The sequence below is a fragment of the Lissotriton vulgaris genome, chromosome 11 (genome assembly GCF_964263255.1).
Source record: "Lissotriton vulgaris chromosome 11, aLisVul1.2, whole genome shotgun sequence".
Lineage (NCBI taxonomy): Eukaryota > Metazoa > Chordata > Amphibia > Caudata > Salamandridae > Lissotriton > Lissotriton vulgaris.
In genome coordinates this window covers 949832837-949857754 of record NC_141699.1, presented here as the reverse complement: position 1 = coordinate 949857754, position 24918 = coordinate 949832837, and the positions used below count along the sequence as shown (strand labels likewise).

General features: G+C 42.8%; 1 protein-coding gene across 1 annotated transcript in view; it reads right to left on the bottom strand.

Moving 5' to 3' along the window:
* The window catches only part of ARHGEF26 (Rho guanine nucleotide exchange factor 26), a 452167-nt gene that overhangs the window by 356144 nt on the left and 71105 nt on the right, over positions 1 to 24918 (bottom strand). Inside the window, exons 5-6 of the mRNA XM_086944113.1 lie at positions 10277 to 10333; positions 7185 to 7345 (exon numbers count right to left, since the gene is read on the bottom strand). Coding sequence (XP_086800239.1) covers positions 7185 to 7345; positions 10277 to 10333 — 218 coding nt within the window. The remainder of the gene's footprint in view (positions 1 to 7184; positions 7346 to 10276; positions 10334 to 24918) is intronic.

Here is a 24918-nt window from a genome sequence, read left to right as displayed (position 1 = left end):
TCACTGTAATTCCCTATTTTTACTGACACTGGTTCGGTCAGAGGATTAGTCATCCTCTTGTTTGCGACTCCTACCACCTGAATCGTCTCTCCCGATATTGGCAAACCTGGGACTACCGCTGATCTCAACGTGGATCGAGTAGCACCCGTATCTACCAAAAAGGTTGTAGGACATCCAGCTACTTCAGCCTCTACGTATGGTCCTCTCTGATCTACTTCCAAGGCGGCTCCTAGAGTACAGTCTTCCTCCCTATTTACTCGTTGCCCTGTAAGAGGATCAACGTAATAGCATTCCTCTCCTCCTACAAACAATGGCATTTGTCTATAGGTTTTCCCTCCGTTTGTGATGCGAGGCGGTTGAGGAAACGGGGCTCGAGGAGTCTGAGTCCCCCCTTTGATAAACTTTCCCTTCGGGGCTGCGGCTCCCTTAACCACGTTATTCTGTACCTCTTCCTCCTCTTGTTCTAATTCCCCTGTCTCAACATTGTAAGGACACTCGCGTCTCCAATGTCCCACTTCGTTACACTGATGACACCTCGTTGTCTTTTTCAGTGTCGCGATATCCATTCTCGGTCTCGGTCTTTCTTCCTCATCTCTGCTCTGATTATTCTGTTTCTTTGCTTGCGCTCCTGTTCCCTGTTGCCGCTGTCCACCCTTTCCAGCTGCTTGCATTTGTACCAGCATTAATTTTTCCTTGAGTTTCTTCGCTTTCGAATCTATCTCATCGCTACAGTACCTTGCATACCTCAGAATTTCGTCTAAAGGTTTGTTTTGCCAACAGATCAAATGCTGTTGAATCATTAGGCTTATGTCTGGTCTCAATCCGAGAACAAACTTCGACACGAACTGCCCTATGTCCTTAGGATCCATTACATCTAACCCACTGTACTGCTTGAATGCTTTCAGCAATCGCTCATAAAACTCATGGACTGTTTCCTTCGGCTCCTGAGTAGTTCGATCTATCTTAACCCAGTCTATATCGTGCACTGGCACTTTCTCTTTTAGCCATGTTATGACCCTCTCGTATTTTTCCATGACTCTGACTGATGGACCATTCGTCCGGGTATCTCTCGGAGGCTCACAAGTAGGCCATTCAACATTAAGTTTGGATGCCGTCCACAAATCTCCGGGTACTACGATATCGAACAATGTGTTCAAATCGATCCACAGTACCTTCGAGATCTTCACGAATCTTTCTACCTGTTTGTACCACTCGACGGGATTTTCTCTAAGCTTTGGGAAGGAATTGGTAAATGCCGCCAAATCCCCCCTACTCCATGGTACGTGAACGTAGTTTCCGTTCGCGATTTCTCGCAAAGGGAAAGCTTCCATTCGCATTAGGTCTGTATCTTGGGACTTCGCAATTGTAATTCTTCTAAGAGATCCCCTCTTAGACCATTTTTCCTCCCATCTATCCAGATCTCTCCATATTCTGATACACATGACTAGTTCCCGTATGTGTACTCTTAGTCCAATCGTTCTACGTTCATCCAAATCTAGGTCTGTGCAATTTAGCCTATGATTGGGCTGCAAGGCTTTGGTTCGAGACAAGTCTATCATATATCTATTTGCCAAGTTAGATAAATTTTCATGAGCTGACCTCGCTCTCCGAGTAACATCCTTGGCTAAGAACAATACTTTATCTGGTGTGTACAACTCTAATCTCTCTATTGCCACTGTGCCATCAATTATTTCATCCAAGTCTGATTTTAAGCTCATTACGTAAATCCGTCTGGCTTTTATTTCGGCTCTCAGTATGTCAGTCCTAGGTGGTTCGCTCATACCTCTCTCACCTCCACTATGCGCCCTACGCCTAAGCACAGGTGAGTTATGAGGAGTTTTCTTTCCATCCCTTTGTTCCCACCTCTCTAGATCCCAAGCCTTTCCATCTTCCCGTGGGGTGTGGTGGAACATTACTCCATCCCCCATCCCTACACTTCGTCGTTTCGGCTCGGTTTCTCCAGATACGAGATAGGATCCACCGTTTTGTTCTAAATCACTGTAACTCGCTTGCTGTCTGGTGTCGCTCAATAAACGATAAGGTCCTTCATGGCCCTCCATGCTCCCGCGATCTCGTTCTTGATCACCAGAAGTATGGCGAGACGTTTCGCGACTCCCTATATTCTTATGACTTCGCTCGCACTCACCGGATGCATGGCGAGACCCTTCACGACTCTCCATGTTCCCGTGATTCCAATGTTGCACCGTTTCACCCGGGGTATGGTGAGTGCATCTGAAAGTATTACGGTACTCCTGCGTCCTTCGTTCCCCTTCACTAAAGGTGACGCGAGGCACTTCGCCACACCCTGTACTCCTGTCGTCGCACATTTGCCTATTGCCGTTGATAGTAGGACAATTATTTCCTCTGCTTTCCTGACTCCCTCTCTCCCACTCCGGGCTGCTTTCGCCAGCTCCACAATGAGAGAGAATCCTGTTATCCTGGTCTCTCCACTCTGCTCCTGTTTCTAAACTTTTATTCCGAGCCTCTTCGGCAGTATCCCATTCTTTCAGGTATTCCCTTAATTCCTTATGGGTTTTCGGTTTTGGTCCCCTTAAGTCCATTGGCCCTCTCTGACGCCCTTGTTCTACCCAGGGACCTGTTGCTGCATCTAATGGGGTACTCCGACTCATTGGTGCTAATATCTGTCTCTGAGGATTCATCATGGTATCCCTATTCTCCATCTCTGCTCTTTCCCTATCCCATCGTGTCTGTTCCTCCTGCTGGACCCCTTCTGGGTTGTAGATTAACACGATAGGACCTATGGTAACCGGTACTTGTAGAGCATCCGGCATTTGATAAGACCTTGCATGTTGCGTTTCTGGCATTTTCTGGACCACGAATCTTCCCACTACCCTCTGTTCGGAACTAGATTGAGGTACTTCCTCCTCTTTCTTGGCATCCCAATCCGTTACTGGGATCGATTTATATTCCCCCCATCTAGCTCCGTCCTCTTGTGGTAATATAGGACTTGCGGCCCCTCCGCTGTACGGAGGTGGTCTATCTGTCAATAGCCTCTCTATCAAATCCTCTTCTGTCTCGCTTTCCTCATCTTCCTCTTGAGGTTTCTTTTCTCCCGTAACTTCCAGCATCGGGTACAGTTTGTCTGCTTCTATCTTTTGTACCCTCCACTTTTTAGCCTCATCGTCCCATTTAGCATCCTGCACTGCTTTTACCGATCTTCTCACTCTTTCTTGGCGCCTCTTTACACTCTTTTCGTGTGCTGTTCTAAACCATACACTAAGTGCTTCGAACTGTGTTGGCCTCGGTAGAGGTCTTGTTGAAAGCATTACTGCTTTTAGTTCGTTCAACACATCTAGCTTAAACGTTCCGAATCTCGGAAACGCCAGTTCCTTATTCCCTTCAGTTAGCTTATTCCACTCGGAAATCCATAATATCGAGTGCAAGCCTACATTCACTGCCATATAATAAGCTGGTGTGCCTTCTGGTGGAGCTTCCTCTCCGGCATATAAGTTTCTTCTATTCCTCCTAAAGAGTGCTCTTAAACTCTTAAAACACTTCATTTTCGACAATCTACAATTTTCCCTTTACTCTTCCTTGTTTACGTCCCACTGACAACCACCAACCAATCCCTACGCGGCTCTTGCTAATCGGCCTATCTCAGTGCGACTCTTCGCTGACGTCTGACAAACTAACCAATCTCAGCGCGGTTCTATGCTGACGTCACTCGTTCCCTCTGCAGCAGTTCTCTTTCTTTCTCAATTCGTCTCACGATTTCGCATGCGTTTTCATTCATACATTGAAAAAAATGACTACTTCCGTCCAAGCGATCACTTTTCTCTGACTGTACGGCCACAGTCTAACTGTAATTGCTACCTCAACTGGCACAGAGTCCTTCCTCTTACGGTCGGACACTTGCCTCAACTGATAGGTTACTTACACACAGTAAACGTACGACCAGCGTCCGTTACTCATTCACTCACTCATACGCCCCCCTATCATCGGTCTGTCGGGAAATCAATGGTACCTCATGACCCCCTTTCAATGGTAGACAAATTACTCTGGGTGTTCGATACACCCGAACCACTTAAGTCCTCTGGACATAAGATTTCATCCGGTTGCGCGCGCTCACAACCTTCCCTCAATCACACTACAGGCATTCAACTCCGCTTGACATTACAACACAGGAACAACATAAAATACCACAATCTTACAACGCATGACCCTTATACTCACTCTCGACCGACTCTGCTGCTTTTCTCTCGACGCTTCGTCAGCACCGTCTTCGGCTGCAATTCTTCTTCTGGTCGACGATGACTAGGGACCTTGGGGTAAACTAACCTGGCCTAGGTCGTCTTCCTCAAGAAGATAACCATCATTACTCTGCTACCAACTGCGGGGAATGAGATTTTGATATCAATTTATGATCAATTTAATAACTTATCTCATTCATCTATTTTGGACCGCTAGTATCTGTCATTGAGTAAAAGACAACCCCCGCATAGGTTAGACAAACCCCATTAACTGACGCCACTCTGAAGAACCACTTACAACTGATAAAGTTTAAAAGTTTTATATAAAAGTCAAATTTGAATGCAATTACAATCCCCTCAGGATCAAAGTATATAAAAGAATACAAAATCAATTCCAATCTCAACAATCTAAAGCTCCGATGTGAAGTGGTTCCTTGGCGTCATTTACAGAAAGAGAAGAGTATCACGTTAAATCTGTCCCTACTCTATGCTAGGTGACATCCCTACTTCGCAAGTTCCTAACCTAAAAAGGTGTCAGCAGTTTGTCTCCCAAAGAAGTTCAAACTCTCTTAGCCTCTAAAGGTAACTTAAATTTTAAGAAGCAGTACCCTCTCTGCCTACCCATCCGCTCTTCTTAAGGGTCCTCGGCCTACTGCTCTCCTGCGCTCTGATCTCTCTCAGCGCATCTGCTCAAGTCATCTACGCTCTTGCTCTCTATGATGACTTCTGCTCTGAGCTGTTCGCCCTCGCCTTCGCTAATTTCTCATTGCCCTCTTATCCCCGGGGTGCTGTCCCTAAAATACACAATCACAGTGTGGGTGGAACGCCCCTTGACGCCCACCACGGACTTTCCCCGATGATGTCAGCTTCTAGCTTCGTCCATTGCTTCATCTCTTTCGCCGTCCGTTAAGTTGACCTTTATTCTTTAGATGTCATCTTCATCTTCTTATTGGCAACTTCAACTGACACTTTCAGATCAAAAGTCATATGAACTTAAACAAGACTTTAACTTACAACTGCTATTCTTTGACCTTCTAGGTCCTGTGAATGGTCACTCAAAAACAATTCAAATTCTAAGCGCTTCTCATCACGTTCAGGCCATAAACTCCATCCGGCGTTGTCACCTTAAATCTAACAAGGGCTAGACTTCTTGGCTCTCACGTCCACATCAAGCTATTTACGACTCCTGTAAGTCCACTAAATTACATACATTGGACTACGCTCCTGCGAACTCTTGGTCAGTCAGGTTATAATCACAAATGACCTAAAAATCTTCCAGCATTCTTACAAACTTCTGCTACACAGTATAATCTTTAACATACATTTATATATTCGCTTTTAGTATATCCTTTCCTCTATTTGAATACAACTTACATAGAATATATAATACACAGAGTACGAGGTTTTATGCTTATTCGTTATCCTCATATTTTCTCCATACATTTCTCCACGTTTCTCCGTTTAAAAGTTACACACGTACATGAATTCTACCGTGCATGTTTATATTTCGTAAGCATTTCTTCATTTACCCATTATGTATACAGGCCTCCCAAATCTAATACATGTTCTAAAGTGAATACAGTTACATTTCCTATATTACTTTGGATTATCTCAGTTATCTATATGCTATAAGTGTCAACTTCACATTACGATATGCATTTCATTCCTTCGTTTATAACATATACGTCTAAATGTGGCTACGATATACATTTCATTCAAATTGCGCTCTCTCACACTTGTAAGGCAGATTGGATATCCGTCCTGTTTGTGATGCAGTACTCACCCATCAACTCTAAACAAGGGCCTTAGCATCCATTTGACACTGGAATTAGAACATAGGTCTAATGCTGTAGTGGACAATATCCAAGCTCCAAATAAGTGAGAAAACAATATTCTTATTTGTGCTGCAGAAGAGCACATCCAACATTTCAGGAGGTCACATTGACATCAGATGAGGATAAGTGCAGAGATGACGCTTTAACTGATAATATAGAGTAGGTGTGCAATGGTGATACGATAGAATGTTGGACCGACCACAAGACCTACCAGAAAGTAACAAAATATGTGTATGGAAAGACAGCGTGTCTGAACACATTTTGTAAAAGAAACATCTGACGTATAATATCATCTTTGCATGGCCCCCATACAACCTGACAACAATTGACCCAGTATTTTCCCCTGTTCTCCAAATACCATGCTACAAATACGATGAGCCTATTAACTTTCTTGTGGTGTGGAATAGTGTAGGATTCTCAATTGGACCCAAAGGTTCCCAGAGTAATGGGTTGCTACCAGAAAATCTGAAATACTGCATCCAATTTCTGAGTTAGTAAAATTTACTGTGTGTATGTCAATCAGTGATTTCGGCATGTGGACTACCTAGGTGTAACACTACTGAACCGCCATGTTCCCATGGGACATTTATTGGTGAATAAGGCTCGAAACTCCCACCACGCTCACAATGAGGGTGTAAAAGGTAATGTTCTTTAAACAGAATCACAAGCCACAAAACATGAAGCATGAATCTGTGCAAAACTGAGTGTAGCAAAACTACAGAAGTGACATAGGCCTTTGAAAGAAGAGGGCCATCATTTTAAAGGAAGTTTCCTTCAAATACAGTGAGTGAGATGCCTATGTTTATCTCCATCATTTCACAGAATTTACTACTGCATTGTTTCCCTTTCCCTTGATATTTGAGAATTTACCAATTTTATGAATACATTAGCCTTCCAGATGTCACATTGGAATAGAAATATGCTTCAGTCTAATCATTGTTAAATATTAGAACTCTTCCACGACTGTCCTGTAATTACTTCATAGCCTTTCTTCTCAACTACTAAGCAGAGCCCTTTAGACAATAACAAAAACTCACAGGATGTTCTTTGAAAGAATATACATTCTTGAAGGCAGGGGTTTGCATGAGAAGAACACACATTTTACAGACACGTCATTGACTCATGGTGGCACACTTACTTTTTACTTGCCTCTGAGACATCAGCAATGTTCGAGAAAAGATGGTGGCTCTCGGTCTTGGTCATTGTGCCACTCAATGCTTTAGAGTTCTTGAACATCTTGATCAGTATGTCCAGACTGAGCAAATATGAATGTTCTGAAGAAATCACTTCAAAGATGGCCTGTGTTGATAGAATTCAGATGGGATACAGTCAAATGTGGATCTATGTAGCATCGTTCCTAGTGGATTATAAAGCAGCGAGAGTAGAGAAAAAACATGGAGGCACAATTTCCAGTGTTGCTGCAGGTGTGGTGCTACCGTGCCACTAGACATCAGGGGCCTACAGAACCATGCTTATTGTTTTAATGTATTGTCCAGCAAGTGGGCAGGGGCCCATTTTGCTTGCTTGCACCAGGGCCTGTAGCACTCTTACTACGCCACTGGCAAGAAGAACAAAAGGATGATGCACGAGTGCATGCCTTGACTCTCAAAACTGAAAGGAGAAGCTCATATAACATCCTTTAGAAATGTTAATTAAAAAATGATATGCCAACATCAGCTTTGAAAAGGCCTGGTCACATTTTTTACAGTTATAAATCGATCTAAAAACATACATAAATTAACCCTTTCACCACCTTAGCTTAGCCTATTATGTACATTTCCCCAGATCTTAGCCTCATGAGCCAAATCTGCCTATATTTGTGACATTTTTATCTCCCATGCCTTTTAAGCAATTACCCCTTAATGAAAAGGGTCTAACATGGCTAACCCTTGCGACCATGAATCAACCAAGGAAGGTATTATGATGGCTTTGAGGGATAAATGCCAAAGCCCAGCGACTCTCACAAGTGGGTAAATCCACATTAATAGCCAGCTGTCCCTGTCTCTAGGCCACATTAATAGCAGACAACACATATTCTAATGTTGTTACAAACACGCACACACACACACACACTGAAGAACTGCAGATAACACATAAGTAACACCAAAGTTTAGCTCAACTCAGAAACCTTTATTGCAGGTATTTATTGCTGGGTAAGTTGGCACACACAATGTCTCAGGACAGTAATAAGGAAAGAGGCAGGGAGTTTCCTGCTCCCATGTGGCACTCCCTATTCACAACCTATGCTTCGCCCATCCCGCAATGGCATTTTGGCAGTCGTGACCGCCACAATAAAGAGGTGGGGGTGCGTGGTGGGGTGCGGAGGAGCCCAGGAGGCTGAGCGCTGGGGGGTGGGGGGGGGGGGGGGGAGGGGGGGTTTATAATACAAAATACATTTAAAAGAAAAACTTACCTGGAGCTGCCTCCCGCCTCTTACTTGGCATAGTCCTTCCTGGTCCCAGCAAGCACTGGGGCCACGCCATGGACTCCCTGCAATCCATGTGCTGCTCTCACATGAGAGCCGCGCAGGGATTGGTCTGAGTGGGCAGGAAAAACCTAAGTGCGCATGTGTGTTTTGGATGGCCGGGGACAGCTGGCCAAACACATGAGCACTTAAGGAGTGCACATAGCACTCCTCCACATAATGCCTCACCCCTCCCTTCACAATTATGACATTGTTTTATATTTCATTTACTGGCTCTGCACCGGGCAGTGGGGCGACGCTCCTCCGCCATTGTGGAGGAGCCGCCACCGCATTTTGGGTGCAGAGACTCCTAACAAGAAGCACATCCTCGCTGTCCATGACCTGCATTGTATGTGCCATACTTGACGACAAAGCCACCATGCGTCGCGTGACGGCCCCAGTGGCTGCTGCTAACTGAGCTAAGGTTGCTTCCAAAAGGATAAGGTAGTTGCAGTGGGATGCAGGAATACAAGGCATACAGAGGGGTCAAGAAAGGAGGAACAAGGATTATAAAAGAGACAAACAGAACAAAAACCGAGCAATAAAACAAACGTTGATCAAGACAGAAGGGACTGTCACTTTCGCTTTCACTGATAAATGAATGCGGAAGGCAGACAACGACACACAACTATGGTCTGTTTGCAGCTGGTGACACTAGTCTGTGCTTTGTTGCGAGCTCCATTGTCACTTCCAACAGACTTTGTATCACAAAGGACAATACTTTGAAAAGCTATAATGTACAAAACATTGTTTCTTTCCTGCAGCCTCAGTGCTGATGTATCTGAGACCAGATTCTGAAAGTGGCAGAATTAGCAGAATTAGGTCAATCTAATGGACCAATTCAAAGGCGAGAAAACTAAGCTCTGAAGAGCACGTGACGTCATAAAACATGGTGGGGCAGTGCCTTTGTTGATGCCTTGTGCGCTATATGATAGAGTATTAGTGCAACCTTTGGTGATATAGACATTGGTTATAGGAAAGACGGAAATGAAGTGACAAAACAATAATTAAAAGATTAATGAAAATCAAATTACGACTATAGTTTTTTTAAAAGGTATCCTGGAAGCGATCGACTGGGGAGGAATAGTTAGAGTTTAAAACAAACGCTGACGGGAATTCTGCTCCAATCAATGCAATGAGTGCCTAAGCATAGAAACAGTGCTTAAAAAATAAAACACAAACAACAACAAATATTACCAAGCCCAAAATGTGGTTCGGTAGTCTCCCCTTAATTCCGCCTCATGCCCGTTTCTTCGACTTCTCTGCACTTCCGGTCTATCTCTCACTCTTGCAAGTTCTTTCCATGTTGGCTTTTTCACTGTTTTTTTTATTTATTTTTTTACAATTTTTCTCTTCCCACCTTGCTTCGTTATTCTCGCTATGTGTCAAAAACGTTAATTTTTGGAGCTTATTTTTCTCAGTGCCGACATTTTATACTGAATCACTGTCGTGACATTAAATCGAGAACTTATGACGTGCAGTGCGTGTTGGCTTTTGACCTTTGAGCTGAGAAGTGCCCCACCCACGCGACCACGTGGTCCCGTGAGATTAGATCACTCCACAGACCTGTTCGACAGCAGCTGATATCAGGTGACAGCTGTGGCACGCGCCGAGGACAATATAACCCCGTCTATGTCCCAAGATGTCTGTGTCAACCAGGAAGTCTAACCAAAGGCTGTCACTGCCTGCAAACATGTACGCCTAACCTGCTATTGAAACATTATGGACATGAAATAACATTACAAATACAGCATTGAGCAACATACCTCTTGTCTCTTTTTCTCTTCTTGGCTTATTGCCTGTGACAACCCTTTTCTTTTCACCTGTGAATGAAGAAAACAAAACATGTAAATCGTTTTTAATCTGAGCACGTGTGTATAGTACGCTATACAGCAGGGGTCTCCAAACCGGTCCTGGATGGCCGGATCCATGCCAGATTTTGAGGATATCTCCATTGAGATACATGTAGTTATTTTAAAAATCTGGCATGGGTCCAGCCCTCGAGGACCGGTTTGGAGACCCCTGCTATACAGTATATATTACAAAAATATGTTCAGTAAACGTTGATCAGCGTGCTTCTAACAAACTCAGGCTAAGGAACAACTAGGAATATCCCCGCCACTGTCTGTTAAGTGGGCATGAAAAGGTAGGGAATGTGGGGTTGAGGCTATTTAGAGTCTGGAAACTGTCAAATCTATTGAGAGTATTATGGCTTTGGTATTTTTAATGTATTATTTTATTTTATAGCCAAAGATCATTTATTTATTATTTATTTATTTAAAAGGTTTTATATAGCGCCGGCTGGACCCAAGAGTATCAGAGTGCTTTATAGCCAAAGATCATTTATTTATTATTTATTTATTTAAAAGGTTTTATATAGCGCCGGCTACCCAAGAGTATCAGAGTGCTTTATTGCCAAAGATCGTTTATTTATTATTTATTTATTTAAAAGGTTTTATATAGCGCCGGCTGGACCCAAGAGTATCAGAGTGCTTTATAGCCAAAGATCATTTATTTATTATTTATTTATTTAAAAGGTTTTATATAGCGCCGGCTGGACCCAAGAGTATCAGAGTGCTTTATAGCCAAAGATCATTTATTTATTATTTATTTATTTAAAAGGTTTTATATAGCGCCGGCTACCCAAGAGTATCAGAGTGCTTTATTGCCAAAGATCGTTTATTTATTATTTATTTATTTAAAAGGTTTTATATAGCGCCGGCTGGACCCAAGAGTATCAGAGCGCTTTACAGGATAGGTTAAACAAAAGACAGGTCAAACTAAGTACGGTTCCCAAAATAAGGTAAGGCAGTTCAAGATTAAGAGTGATTTACAGACAGGAAGTTCAAAATCAAGTAGAAAATTGAGGAGATTAGATCGGGAGGACAGAGAAGATTTGTATAGTAGGTCAATAGTTGGAGACAGGCGAGAGATTAAGGTATAAAATTGTGGAAGGGAGGGATGGAGTGAATTATAAGTAGGGGGAGCCTGTATAAGTAATGTCCAATGGGGACAAGTGAAGTCTCAAACAGCTGCAGCATATATAGCAGAGCAAAGTTGCAAGGAGTGAAGGGGCTTAGTGGATACGACTATACTAAGAAATGATTCTGGGGCCTCACTACAAGTTTGTGGTAATCACCATGGAAACAGTAAAGGTAGATACAAGTCTCATTGGTATTATAAAATGTACAGTAATCACCTAACCCAGAATCACAGAATCCTCCAGGATTGATAATTGCAAGGGTGGAGAATTTCAGCCAAAATCAAGTCCACTTAATAAGTCCTGCGTATTTTCCCTCACGGGAAATTTGAAGTAATCAGGGCAATTTGCTTATAGCGCACTATCTTCACCTGCTTTGTCAAAAAAGGCAGGTGTTCAAGGCAATTCTGATATGAAACTGATGAAATCCTCATATGGACAGCTAACCACCCCAACTGTCCATGGTTTTTGGTCCTGTCCAGCGAGGTCTGGACAGAATGCCTGCACCCGTAGCCCTGCGGGCAGCCAACCCTGACTTTACATGCTCTGTGGCTGTTTGCAGAAGAAGTACTTTTTCTTTTTTGTGTGTTCTTTTAAATTTTCTTTAAAAAACTTTCTATTTTCCCTGCATCTTAAAATGGTGACAGTGGGATTGTGATTTCAGGACAGTGAATTCGTTTTTTTTCCCTCCCTTTTTTACAGGTCTCTAAGTGCCCCCTATAACTCCCCTAGAGTTGGGTACCTTTCATCCTGCCCCTCCCATCCCTCCCTTGTTTACAGGTCTCTAACTGCCCCCTACAACTCCCCTAGAGTTGGGTACCTTTCATCCTGCCTTTCCCATTGCTGTGGAAATATTTTTTTTCCCACTGAATGAAAACGTTTTTTTGTTTGCTTTTTAGATTGTGATTTTCAAGATGGTGGAAAAAAATACTTTTCATTAGCCAATCACATTTGTAAAAAAAAAATCAAACATGATTGACAAAATTGTGATTTTCAAAATAACGATTTTAAATGTAAAACTATGTTATCCGAGAAAGAAGTATAGTTACATTAGAGCCACAAAAGCCACCCACAAGGGCTCTGGACTATATTTATTCTAGTCTAGTAGCAGAGCTAATGGTGAACATATGCCTTGATCTTGTACAGATGTGGAAAATCCATCCTGTTGCCCTCTCAACTTGCTGCAAGAAACACTAACATTCTCCCAGTAATGTACTTAATTAGAATAAAAACAAGGAGGGTGACCTGAAGCAAAGAGACAAATATATGTGACTAAATGAAGCTATGGAATCAAGTGGTATACTGATTTTAGGAAGACATTCACAGTCTCCATAAGGATTTAGAATTTATTTATATGCTTTAAGAATGTTGTTATTCACACAGCTGTCTCCATACGCGGTAGGGAACTACCTAATGGCTTTATCCTTTAGAATAAATGTGACAGAGTGGTTAGGGTCTAGGAGATGAGGAGGAATGGCAAAAAGGTAATGGGAGACTTACTGACAGCATCCACCTTGAAATGTAACCTGAAAGCTTGACTTTTTCATTGAACTCCCTACTGTCACAACTTCTTGGGTTCAAAATATGAACAGCTACAAGTATTGACGGAAGAAGGTCATTTTGTGGCTTACTCATTGGTAAATGATTGTTAGATATAGCTAGATGGTCATAACCTAAGTATCGTCCGACAACCTAACAGAATGCGAAGTCATACCTGCGACGTAACTCGAAAACCTAGGTCAAACATTGAGCTGATGTAATACTGATGGATAAAAATTCAAATTCAAAATACATTATTCGATTAAAAACTAAATCATAAAAGCATACAATCAAAAGATTTGCAGCAAGAAAAAAAACAAGCATTAAAATGTTAATAATACATACGGTTTCAGCTCCGAAACAATACTTTTAGGAAATATCCAAAAGTAGCACATAATGTCGGGCTACATAACGTCTGCAGAAAATGTAAAGCAGGTCTACATAATCTGACATTATGAGTTTTAAAACTGGTAAGAGAAAGAGCCTAGTATACTTTATATAAAACTAGCGGCCCGTCCCGACGTTGTCCGGGTAAAAAAAGGCTAGGCAGCAATGGTTTTAGTATTGAAAATAACATTTACTTCAAAACTTCATGGTACACCACATTTCGTGTTTCATGAGAATCAGGAAGTAGAATAAATTGGTTGTCGGAATTCCCCGACCTCGATAGCGCGACATATAACTGTCCATGAGTGAAGCAGTCCTCTCGTAAGTCTATCCCAATGACTTTGTATGTCTGACCTTGTGATTTGTTAATGGTGGATGCAAAAGCAATGTTAATAGGGAATTGTAAGCGTTTGAATTGAAATGGTAGATCAGTAGGGATCATGGTTATCCAGGGAATATGGGCTAACTGTCCTGCAGCAGGGCCAGTGAGAATAGTAGTCTCTATTACATAAGGTAAAGGAGATTTAACTTGTAGGCGCGTCCCATTGCAGAGATTTGGTGGATGTAGGTTTTGTAATAACATGATAGGAACACCTACTTTCATTTGGAGTGTATGAGGGGGAAGCCCTGAAGGGTTAAGCGAGTGGAGGAATTCTTGGGGATAATCCCCAGCGTCTTGTGTATCTAATACTGTATCAATGAAATTATATATTGTGGTTTCACCTGGGAATAGTTGTAGTATGTGTTTATTAATATGATGCACTGCAGAGTTTCGGGCGGCAACTATAGACCTTTCGCAAATCCATGTGTAATCTTTGCTGAGAAGATGCTTGATGTCTGGGTAAACATGTTGTATGAGTTCATGTAGGGTACAGAGACGCTTACCTAAGTTTTGTATGTTGATAAAGCCATTTGTGTCAGGTATGTCCCAGTTGGCCACTTCTATTAGAAGATCTGCAAATTGTGTATCTCCACCTCCTAAATGTGTCCTCATGTTAGTGCGCAAGGTAATAGATTGTACAGAGTTCCATAGGTGTGATGCTTTTAAGCATGCTTTTAGTATATCAGCCTGCGTTCCTGTAGGCACCACAGGAAGAGTTTGTCGGAAGTCACCAGCAAACACAAAAGTAACACCTCCAATTATGTTGTATGAATTTCTAATGTCTTTGAGAGTTCTGTCAACTGCCTCAATATGTGAGCGGTGTGTCATTGTACATTCGTCCCACATGATAAGAGACACATTTTGAAGCAGTGTCCCCAAAGGTCCGTTTTTCCGAATAGAGCATATTGAATCCTTTTCAAGGGAAACTGTTAGAGGCAGTTCAAAGGTAGAATGTGCTGTTTTCCCAGCTGTTAGCAAAGTGGCAGCTATTTCAGATGAAGCAACAGCTAGAGCCAAATTCCCAGAAGATCGAACTTTGGCAAGTATGAGGTTGATTAGGTAAGTCTTTCCTGTGCCACCAGGGGCGTCTATGAACAATAGTTTGCCTTGCTTCTTTTCAACACTATCAACTATGGTGTTGTAGGCGAGTTGTTGATCGGGAACTAAGTTAGGCAAGTGTTGAGCAAGGTAGTTATTTAGCTCTGGAATATTGTGTGCGGTAGCGATATTGTGGTATCCAGTTAGTTTAGTTCGGACCGCTGGCGGCAGGCTGAAATCTTGTAAGGACTTCTCGCTTAATAGATACAGTGAGTCTTCAATTTCTATAAGTCCTTGGTTTATGATTTCATTGTTGATAGCAGCCCGTGCCAGCGTTGTCCGGGTATGAATTGCTGCTGGCCAGTAGTATATTGTTTTGTAGGATTTCGTTTTGATAGCATTTCTTATCTGTGATAGGCCTGTGAAACGCTCCGATTCACAGTGCACTGCTGATGCACTTAAGAGTGGGCGTTCAGTAGTGTGTGAACTTGAGTTTCCCTACTTTATTTTCCCTTGCAATATTATATAGCGCAAACTCGACAACATGGCATAAGCACAATTTACATTACAGAAGAACACATTCATTTGTGGTAGGCACAGGGAGACAAAGTGATTTGCCTGGAATCATAGGATGTTGAGCTGATGCCGAAATTCGAACGTAGCTCCCCAGCTCTAAAGTTCGCAATTCTAGAACTTGTGGCGGGAGGTGTGTCTAAAAGTGTATGTTGGTGCTGGCCATCAATGAGAGAGACTTGTGCATTTTTCAAATGGGTGGTGAAAAAATATGAGTATGTTGCTGGAGATGTGAGCCGCCGTGCCACCAATGTACTTACCGGGGGAGGGTAAACACCGATTATTCCGCAACTTTCTTTCCGCATACCATCACTCCGCATACTTTCATTACGAAAGTACCATGACTCCGCAATGCCATTATAACGCATGGCATTACATTTTATATGCTTTTACTATGCATACATTTACAACGAAATTCGTTGTAAATGCATGAATGGTAAAAGCATATTTTTTTTAATGTTTTGATAAGGTAAGTATGGGTATAGGGGTATATGTTTTGGGGTACTTGGGTATATGTTTTGGGGTGTTTGGGTATTTTAAGGGTTCAGATATAGTTTTGGGTTATGGGGTGCAGGGGTAGTTTTAGGGTTTAGGGATAGGTATGGGTTTTGGGGTACAGGGGTATTTTTAGGGTTCAGTGCTAGGTTTGGGTTTTGGGGTATAGGGGTATTTTTAGAGTTCAGGGGTAGGTTTGGGTTTTGGAGTACAGGGGTATTTTAAGGGTTCATGGCTAGGTTTGGGTTTTGGGGTACAGGGGTATTTTTAGGGTTCAGGGCTAGGTTTGGGTTTTGGGGTACAGGGGTATTTTAAGGGTTCAGATATAGTTTTGGGGAATAGGGGTATTTTTAGGGTTCAGCGGTAGGTTTGGGTTTTGGGGTACCGGGGTATTTTTAGGGTTCAGGGCTAGGTTTGGGTTTTGGGGTACAGAGGTATTTTGTGGTTCAGGGGTAGGTTTGGATTTTGGGGTACAGGGGTATTTTTAGGGTTCAGGGCTAGGTTTGGGTTTTGGGGTACAGGGGTATTTTTAGGGTTCAGGGGTAGGTTTGGGTTTTGGGGTACAGGGGTATTTTAAGGGTTCAGGGGTAGGTTTGGGTTTTGGGGTACAGTGGTATTTTTAGGGTTCAGGGCTAGGTTTGGGTTTTGGGGTACAGAGGTATTTTTAGGGTTCAGGCGTAGGTTTGGGTTTTGAGGTACAGGGGTATTTATAGGGTTCAGGGCTAGGTTTGGGTTTTGGGGTATAGGGGTATTTTTAGGGTTTAGGGATAGGTTTGGGTTTTGGGGTACAGGGTATATTTATAGGGTTAAGATGGGTTAGTGTTTAAGGGTGTTGGGGTATTTTAAGGAGTAAGGGTGGGTTATGATCATGGGGTGCAGCTGTATTTAAAGGGAGCAGGGTGGGATTAGCACACAATATGAGACATGGCATGAAGGGTGGAACGTACGACACGCCCCCAGTGTTTGTCATGCCCCCAGCACACGCCCCCCAGCACACGCCCACAGCACAACGCAGACACGCCCACAAGGGACTACTTTGCTGGCACGTTCTTTTACCTTTTAAATGTATATGGTGGGCGTCTGTATAGCCTATGTCCTTCTGCTGCAACTGCCCTTTCCAACGCTGTATTGGGTGTTGTGATTGGTGCTGTGGTTCCTGAGATTACCCGCTTCAAAGGTTTGGGCTCTCTCTTTATATTATTAGTATGGATTTACAAAAAAAGGTCAAATGAAAAAGTGTTTGAGGAGACGCACCATCACAAGACAAAATATGGAACAAGCCCCCCCCCCCCCAATAAAGCCCAGTTGATAACAGAGCAAGTTCCTAATTTTACCCAATCTGAACCTCAGCAGTAATACCCTTCCCCATTGAGTAGATGAGTACAACAAATAAGGCTCAATACCACCAGTAGTTATCTGCCTATTAGAAGGCTTCGCAAGTTCAACTACATCCCTCTTGGACCTCCTGCCCTATAAAAAAAAGCCAGTATCCACCAGATGTTACCAGACTTTGTCACACTTTTAGGGCCAGTAAACAGGGATGGGCAGCCCAGAGTGGTGAAGCAATATTTAACATAAGAGAGCCATAGTATGCACATACCAAAATCACATTTAAGGAAATCCAAAATCACCTATTGATTGAGAATTCTAGTGGGATTATTCCACTTCGACAGCCACAGCTGAAGTGAAAAAACTTTTATAAGATCCTCAATATATATGTAACATAAAATGTGGACTTCCGTGAGGATGAGATAAGCTAGCTACTGAAGCTTATCCCAAGGGGCCAGTGCCATAAATCGCAGGGGGATCATATTGTCTATTATAAGGTTCAAGGAACACTGCAATCTGTTTGCCCACTCCACCATGGGAGTTAGGTTAGGAAATGCGCCAATAGAGTGAGAAAATTCAAGATGCCTGCTAGTTAAATTAGTAGACTAGGAAGTCTAAGCAAACCCCCATAGAAAGTGGTCACGGCTAACAAGGCATTGGAATTAGTGTGGATTGGGCTCAATGAATGCCTCATTGCACCACACACCATAACATGAGACTTAGAATAATTGATGTCCCTGTCTTGGGTCGTCATGAGGAGGAAAACAATGACACACAGTGCAACAGGCTCCGGGGCTTACGAGCCAACAGCACAGCATTGTCAGCATAAAGTAACAGACGGACCTGTTGCTTGTCAATCTGCAGTACTCCCGGCCTGCATGATGTCAAATGTTGACTCAAATTATTTATAAAAAGAATACATACAATTGGTGCTAGTATACCGCTCTGTCAAACCCTTCCATGGAGACTAAACAACTCTGGACACTCCCCATTCTAGTCAAATCTTATCCTAGCAGATAACTGTAAATTAAGAAAGTGCAAAAATGTAATCAAGGCGGCATCCAACCACTTTTGGAGTAACAGAGACCATAGCTTGGACCTATTTATGTGATCGAATGCGCTGGACAGGTCCATGAAGCCTCGATAGAGAGGACAGTGCCTTGCAGCCTCATATTTATCAATAAGGAGACAGAACTTCAAGAACTTCAAACACTGCATCACCATGTCCAGGCCTCCTCTAAACCCATACTGACTGGAGCTCAGAATGTTATTATCATTATCCCAAGATCTTACCCAATTGTATATCACTTTCTCCAGAATTTTGGCAGACTGGTCGATGAGGGATTTCAGGAAACAACATTCAAGCAAAAATAAAAATGATTGCGCATAGGAGCCCTTAATTCATAATTGCAATTAAATAGATCAATTGGGACTCTATCAGGCCCTTGTGCTTTAGTTGCAGAAATTTCCTTGAGAGCTGCAATAACTTCTTCCAAGTCAGATGTTAGTCTAGCATTAGAAGCAACTCTAACAAATTGGTTCATAGAGGAACCAATGAAATACTAGAGCAATAAACGCTTGAGAAATCAGATGCCCATCAATTCCTAATTTGGTTGATGGCCGACCAGAAGAGTTTTGTCTTGTTAAGATTGTTGGCTTCCATTAAAGCCAAAAGGCTACTGTCCCAAATGGCCTTATTCCTTACCTGCAGGATATGTATATTATTCACCCAGCACCTCCCTACTTTCTCTATGTTCCTAGGCCTGGTATCCAAAAGGCATCTCAAATTACAATTGGATTAGAAACATGCTCTGTCAAATCATTTAGGGTTCAGCGTATTGGACCGAAAAAGTGGTTGAAAATGCACAGTTCCCACTTGAGTTCATTATTTCGGTGGAGGACCCAACAATGGCTACATGGTCAGACTCTTCAGCATTTAAAGGTCTCTGAATTGCTCCTAATTAACTTAGGTAAAAAGATTTGAGGGTGAGACAATTTCCACGCCAAACACTGACTGCAGTTTTTAGTGGTCATTGAAGTAGAAGCCCCTGGCCAAATAACAGACTGTAATCCAGAGAGATTAAAAAACAGCAGATTATGATTGCCAATGAGCAAATTAACTATTTTGCTGTTCAAACCCAAACTAACAAGGGATCTAGACAGGAATATATAGTCAATGATGCTTGCACATCTTTTACCAAAAAATGTTGGGAAGCATGAATATTGGATAGGTGCCACTTATGGATGTAAACCAAACGCTTCCCTATAATATTGAAGGGCCACCTTTAGCAGCAGTAGGAAGTACTTGTCCAAGTAGACCCAGATATGCTGCACCACTTCCACCCCTATGATCCATCCAGGAAGACTGTATCTGAGACAGCTGGACTGTAATACATATGGTGTGGAGCTGGAAACCAAAATCAGCCCCTGCAAAAATGTATAAACCAGCCCCACACTGCAGGGTGTTGTGACTAGAATGTGGTGATGGAATCTTGACCAGGTCATGGCAGTCCATCCTGCTATAAAAGCCGTCCAATAACCTAACGCCTACCAAGAAGATGCCAGCATATCCACCAGATGTTACCAGACGTTGTCACACTTTTAGGTTCAGTAAAAAGGGATGGGCAGCCCAGAGTGGTGAAGCAATATTTAACATACGAGAGCCATAGTATGCACATACCAAAATCACATTTAAGGCAATCCATAATCACCTGTTGATTGAGAATTCTAGTGGGATTATTCCACTTCGACAGCCACAGCTGAAGTGAAAAAACTTTAATAAGATCCTCAATATATATGTAACATAAAATGTGGACTTCCGTGAGGATGAGATAAGCTATTTACTAAAGCTTAGCCCAAGGGGCCAGTGCCATATATAGCAGGGGGATCATATTGTCTATTATAAGGTTCAAGGAACACTGCAATCTGTTTGCCCAATCCACCATGGGAGTTAGGTTAAGAAATGCACCAATAGAGTGAGAAAATTTAAGATGCCTGGTAGTTAAATTAGTAGATTAGGAACCCTTAGAGTCTAAGCGAACCCCCATAGAAAGTGGTCACGGCTAACAAGGCATTGGAATTAGTGTGGATTGGGCTCAATGAATGACTCATTGCACCACACACCTTAACATGAGACTTAGAATAATTGATGTCCCTGTCTTAGGTTGTCATGAGGAGGAAAACAATGCTTATGAGCCAACAGCACAGCATTGTCAGCATAAAGTAACAGACGGACCTGTTGCTTGTCAATCTGCAGTGCACCCTGCCTGCATGATGTCAAATGTTGACTCAAATTATTTATAAAAAGAATACATACAATTGGTGCTAGTATACCGCTCTGTCAAACCCTTCCATGGAGACTAAACAACTCTGGGCACTCCCCATTCTAGCCAAATCTTATCCTAGCAGATAACTGTAAATTAAGAAAGTGCAAAAATGTAATCAAGGTGGCATCCAACCCCTTTTGGAGTAACAGAGACCATAGCTTGGACCTATTTATGTGATCGAATGCGCTGGACAGGTCCATGAAGCCTCGATAGAGAGGACAGTGCCTTGCAGCCTCATATTTATCAATAAGGAGACAGAACTTCAAACACTGCATCACCATGTCCAGGCCTTCTCTAAACCCATACTGACAGGAGCTCAGAATGTTATTTCATTATCCCAAGATCTTACCCAATTGTAATCACTCTCTCCAGAATTTTGGCGGACTGGTCGATGAGGGATTTCAGGAAACAACATTCAAGCAAAAATAAAAATGATTGCTCATAGGAGCCCTTAAATCATAATTGCAATTAAATAGATCAATTGGGGCTCCATCAGGAGGCCCTTGTGCTTTAGTTGCAGACATTTCCTTGAGAGCTGCAATAACTTCTTCCAAGTCAGATGTTAGTCTAGCATTAGAAGCAACTCTAACAAATTGGTTCATAGAGGAACCAATGAAATACTAGAGCAATAAACGCTTGAGAAATCAGATGCCCAGCAATTCCTAATGTGGTTGATGGCTGACCAGAAGAGTTTTGTCTTGTTAAGATTGTTGGCTTCCATTAAAGCCAAAAGGTTACTGTCCCAAATGGCCTTATTCCTTACCTGCAGGATATGTATATTATTCACCCAGCACCTCCCTACTTTCTCTATGTTCCTAGGCCTGGTATCCAAAAGGCATCTCAAATTACAATTGGATTAGAAACACACTCTGTCAAATCATTTAGGGTTCAGCGTATTGGACCGAAAAAGTGGTTGAAAATCCACAGTTCCCACTTGAATGCATTATTTCGGTGGAGGACCCAACCATGGCTACATGGTTGGACTCTTCAGTGAGACGCATTTAAAGGTCTCTGAATTGCTCCTAATTAACTTAGGTAAAAAGATTTGAGGGTGAGACAATTTCCACGCCAAACACTGACTGCAGTTTTTAGTGGTCATTGAAGTAGAAGCCCCTGGCCACAAAACAGACTGTAATCCAGAGAGAATAAAAAACAGCAGATTATGATTGCCAATGAGCAAATTAACTATTTTGCTGTTCAAACCCAAACTAACAAGGGATCTAGACAGGAATATATAGTCAATGATGCTTGCACATCTTTTACCAAAAAATGTTGGGAAGCATGAATATTGGATAGGTGCCACTTATGGATGTAAACCAAACGCTTCCCTATAATATTGAAGGGCCACCTTTAGCAGCAGTAGGAAGTACTTGTCCAAGTAGACCCAGATATGCTGCACCACTTCCACCTCTATGATCCATCCAGGAAGACTGTATCTGAGACAGCTGGACTGTAATACATATGGTGTGGAGCTGGAAACCAAAATCAGCCCCTGCAAAAATGTATAAACCAGCCCCACACTGCAGGGTGTTGTGACTAGAATGTGGTGATGGAAGCTTGACAAGGTCATGGCAGTCCATCTTGCTCTGAAAGCCGTCTAATAACCTACCGCCTACCTAGAAGATGCCAGTGTCGCAGAATGGCCAGTCTATCCCTGAATACATGGGAGTATGTAAAAGTCACTACCAAAAGCACTTGTTGAGATCCTCTAGGACACTGTTTCTAATCAGGCTAGGTAGATGGACAACAACTCACCATCCACTATAATCTACCACTTGGTATTTCAGGAAGAACATGTTGCTTATTTGATTGAAGTGATCTACTAAAGTCATAACTTTTGGTAGAGGGTGAAGGAAACAAATCATGTTGCAGAATTTGTATCACTATTTTACAAACTATTCGATCATTTTATGATTTACATTTCTATTGAATTATTCTGTGTGGATGTTAGTTCTACCACATGAATTATTATCCCCCATGTTTGCTGCTAGTGACCACATGTGAATTTACTGTCTTACATTTCTATTGCTCGGTCCAGTTTGGCTGTTCCAGTCCTGGCACATAAGTACTCCTGGAAGTTTGAGGAGCTCAATGTTCTCTTGTAAAACGATGAAAAAAGAAACTTCAGAGACATTTTTCCAAACTATGCAATGTTCCACAAGATGAAGCGATAGAAGCTTTAATATTAATAAATGTATCAAGATTGCATAACTGTGAATTAGCAGTTTCATGTAATTGCTATCATACGCCATAAACCTTATCAGAATCATTGCAACTCTACGGGCCATATGTATCAACGCATTTCCCCATAGACACAGAATGGGCAAAACCCTTTGATACATCTGGCCCAAAATGTCATAAAGATCCTTGGAGAGGACTGATCTTCTGACATGCAGTGTTGTTTAAAATATATTATGAACAGGTTCACTTCACTTTTCATAATTGTTATTTAAAAATATCTTGAGCTGGACATATACCATGAAATATGTAAATTAAACTTGTAAAAAGTACAGTTTATCTTTCCAAAATATAGGGCACTATACCCAAAGAGGATGAAGGATTTGAAAGCACCTCAAAACGATTAAGCATACCAATGACAAAGAAATGAGCTTTCAAAATAATCATACCATGTGCAGTCAGGCACACCCGGAACTGGGCTTGGTTATCAGTGGGCCGCTAATCTAGACGAGGCCATAACTGGTGCCCAGCGCTTAATGTGAGAAAGAAAGAGGGCCTGCTGGTGCCCCAGTAGTCCTGCTCAGAAGCAGGCGACCAGTGCAATTAAATGTTGAGATGCCGAATTTCAGCCCTGCCAAGTACCACGCATCAGGTGTTTGATTAACGCATTTAGTGGGGTGGTCCGCATTACCACACTGAAATGCAAAATCACGCATTATAGAGCCTCCTCGGGTGTCAAGCTGGAGTGCTGTTATAATGCACCATACTGTGACTGAAAGCTACAGTGGGCAACCGTTCATGAATAAAGTTTTGGCTGCTGCAGTGGGCAATGGCAGAAGAGCTCGCCGCTCGTACCGCAGCAGTAAATGTGATCCCGCAACGTGACAGGACCCCACCCCACCAGCATTTGCGGCTGACTCATTTCGAACCTACTGCTGGCAATATGGCGGAGCTCGCTGCTCTACACTGTGGTGATATTGATCCGGCGACCGGACCCAGCCTGGATTTGTTCCTCAGCTGCAGCCTAGAGCAATGGCAGCAGTCCGGTGTTTGTACCAGAATAATGTGGCGTGGTGTTGCCACAAGAGTCCATGAGTCATTGCGGGCTGGCAGCCCGGCGGGAGCTGCCTGTTGTTGCGGCACCAGCTCACAAAGAAGTAAATGCCTGAGTGACAGACTGTAAAATCTCCTAATTGCTATACTAATCACATTTGCCATGTAGCACGCTGATATGATCAGATCATCTACTTCAGATCTGCTAGCTAACTCGTTTTGAGTTAGGTTGATGAATTAGAGCCACTGTGGTGTAACTGAAATCATAGCTAGCGGGTGGCGTGCCGGACCCATGGCCCAGGTTGACGGCTGCTCAGCTTAGCTAATGAGCTTAAGTCTTTTTGAAATAATACAGCTTGCCTGGATGTGCCTATGTGTGCCTCAGCCTCACTCTCCTGAGGCTTGCCCAATGCAGTGCTGTCTACAGCGGCTGGCATACACGAGTCAGCTGACAGTTGACTCTAATTCATTTATGATATAGGCTGAGGGAACTGAGAAGAGATCTTTGTTGGGGCCTCATATCCAGTCACTGATACTGCCTGGAAGCATCAGTGGGGTGGATGGCGGTAAGGGCGGGGGAAATCACTTAAAAAAAATCACTTACCTCCCAGTCGGCTGGCAGGCTAGCCGCTGCCTCTCCTGTGTCCTCTTCTTGGCCTCTTGTGAGAAACAGAAAGCAGGAAGCACCTGGCCTCCGACGCTCCCCGCAGCCAATCACAACGCTGCAATGCAGCTTTGTGATTGGTCTGAGCGCTGAGACATGGCGCTCAGCCAGTGCTGTAGGGGTGGGCATGTTCTCCATGCAGGCTGTAATGCAGCCTGCATGGAGTACAGGGAAAGTGCGCATGACTGTTTTGGGCGGCCAAAGAAGGCCGACCAAATAGTCATTCTGCACTTAGGATGGTTGTACCACTCCTTCCCTGCTCTTCAGCCCCGCCCTATCCCCTCATGCAAGCTGCCGAAGCAGGAAACAAAATACAATTATAATATCATTAGTTAATATAATTTTATTTTTTCCTTTCTTTTTCTGCTTCGAGGCAGTGGGGCCGGAGGAGCCGCTACTGCTCACATCCTGTTGGTACAGTTTCTCCTTGCTCAAATGGTATAGTTTCTGATAACTATACATTT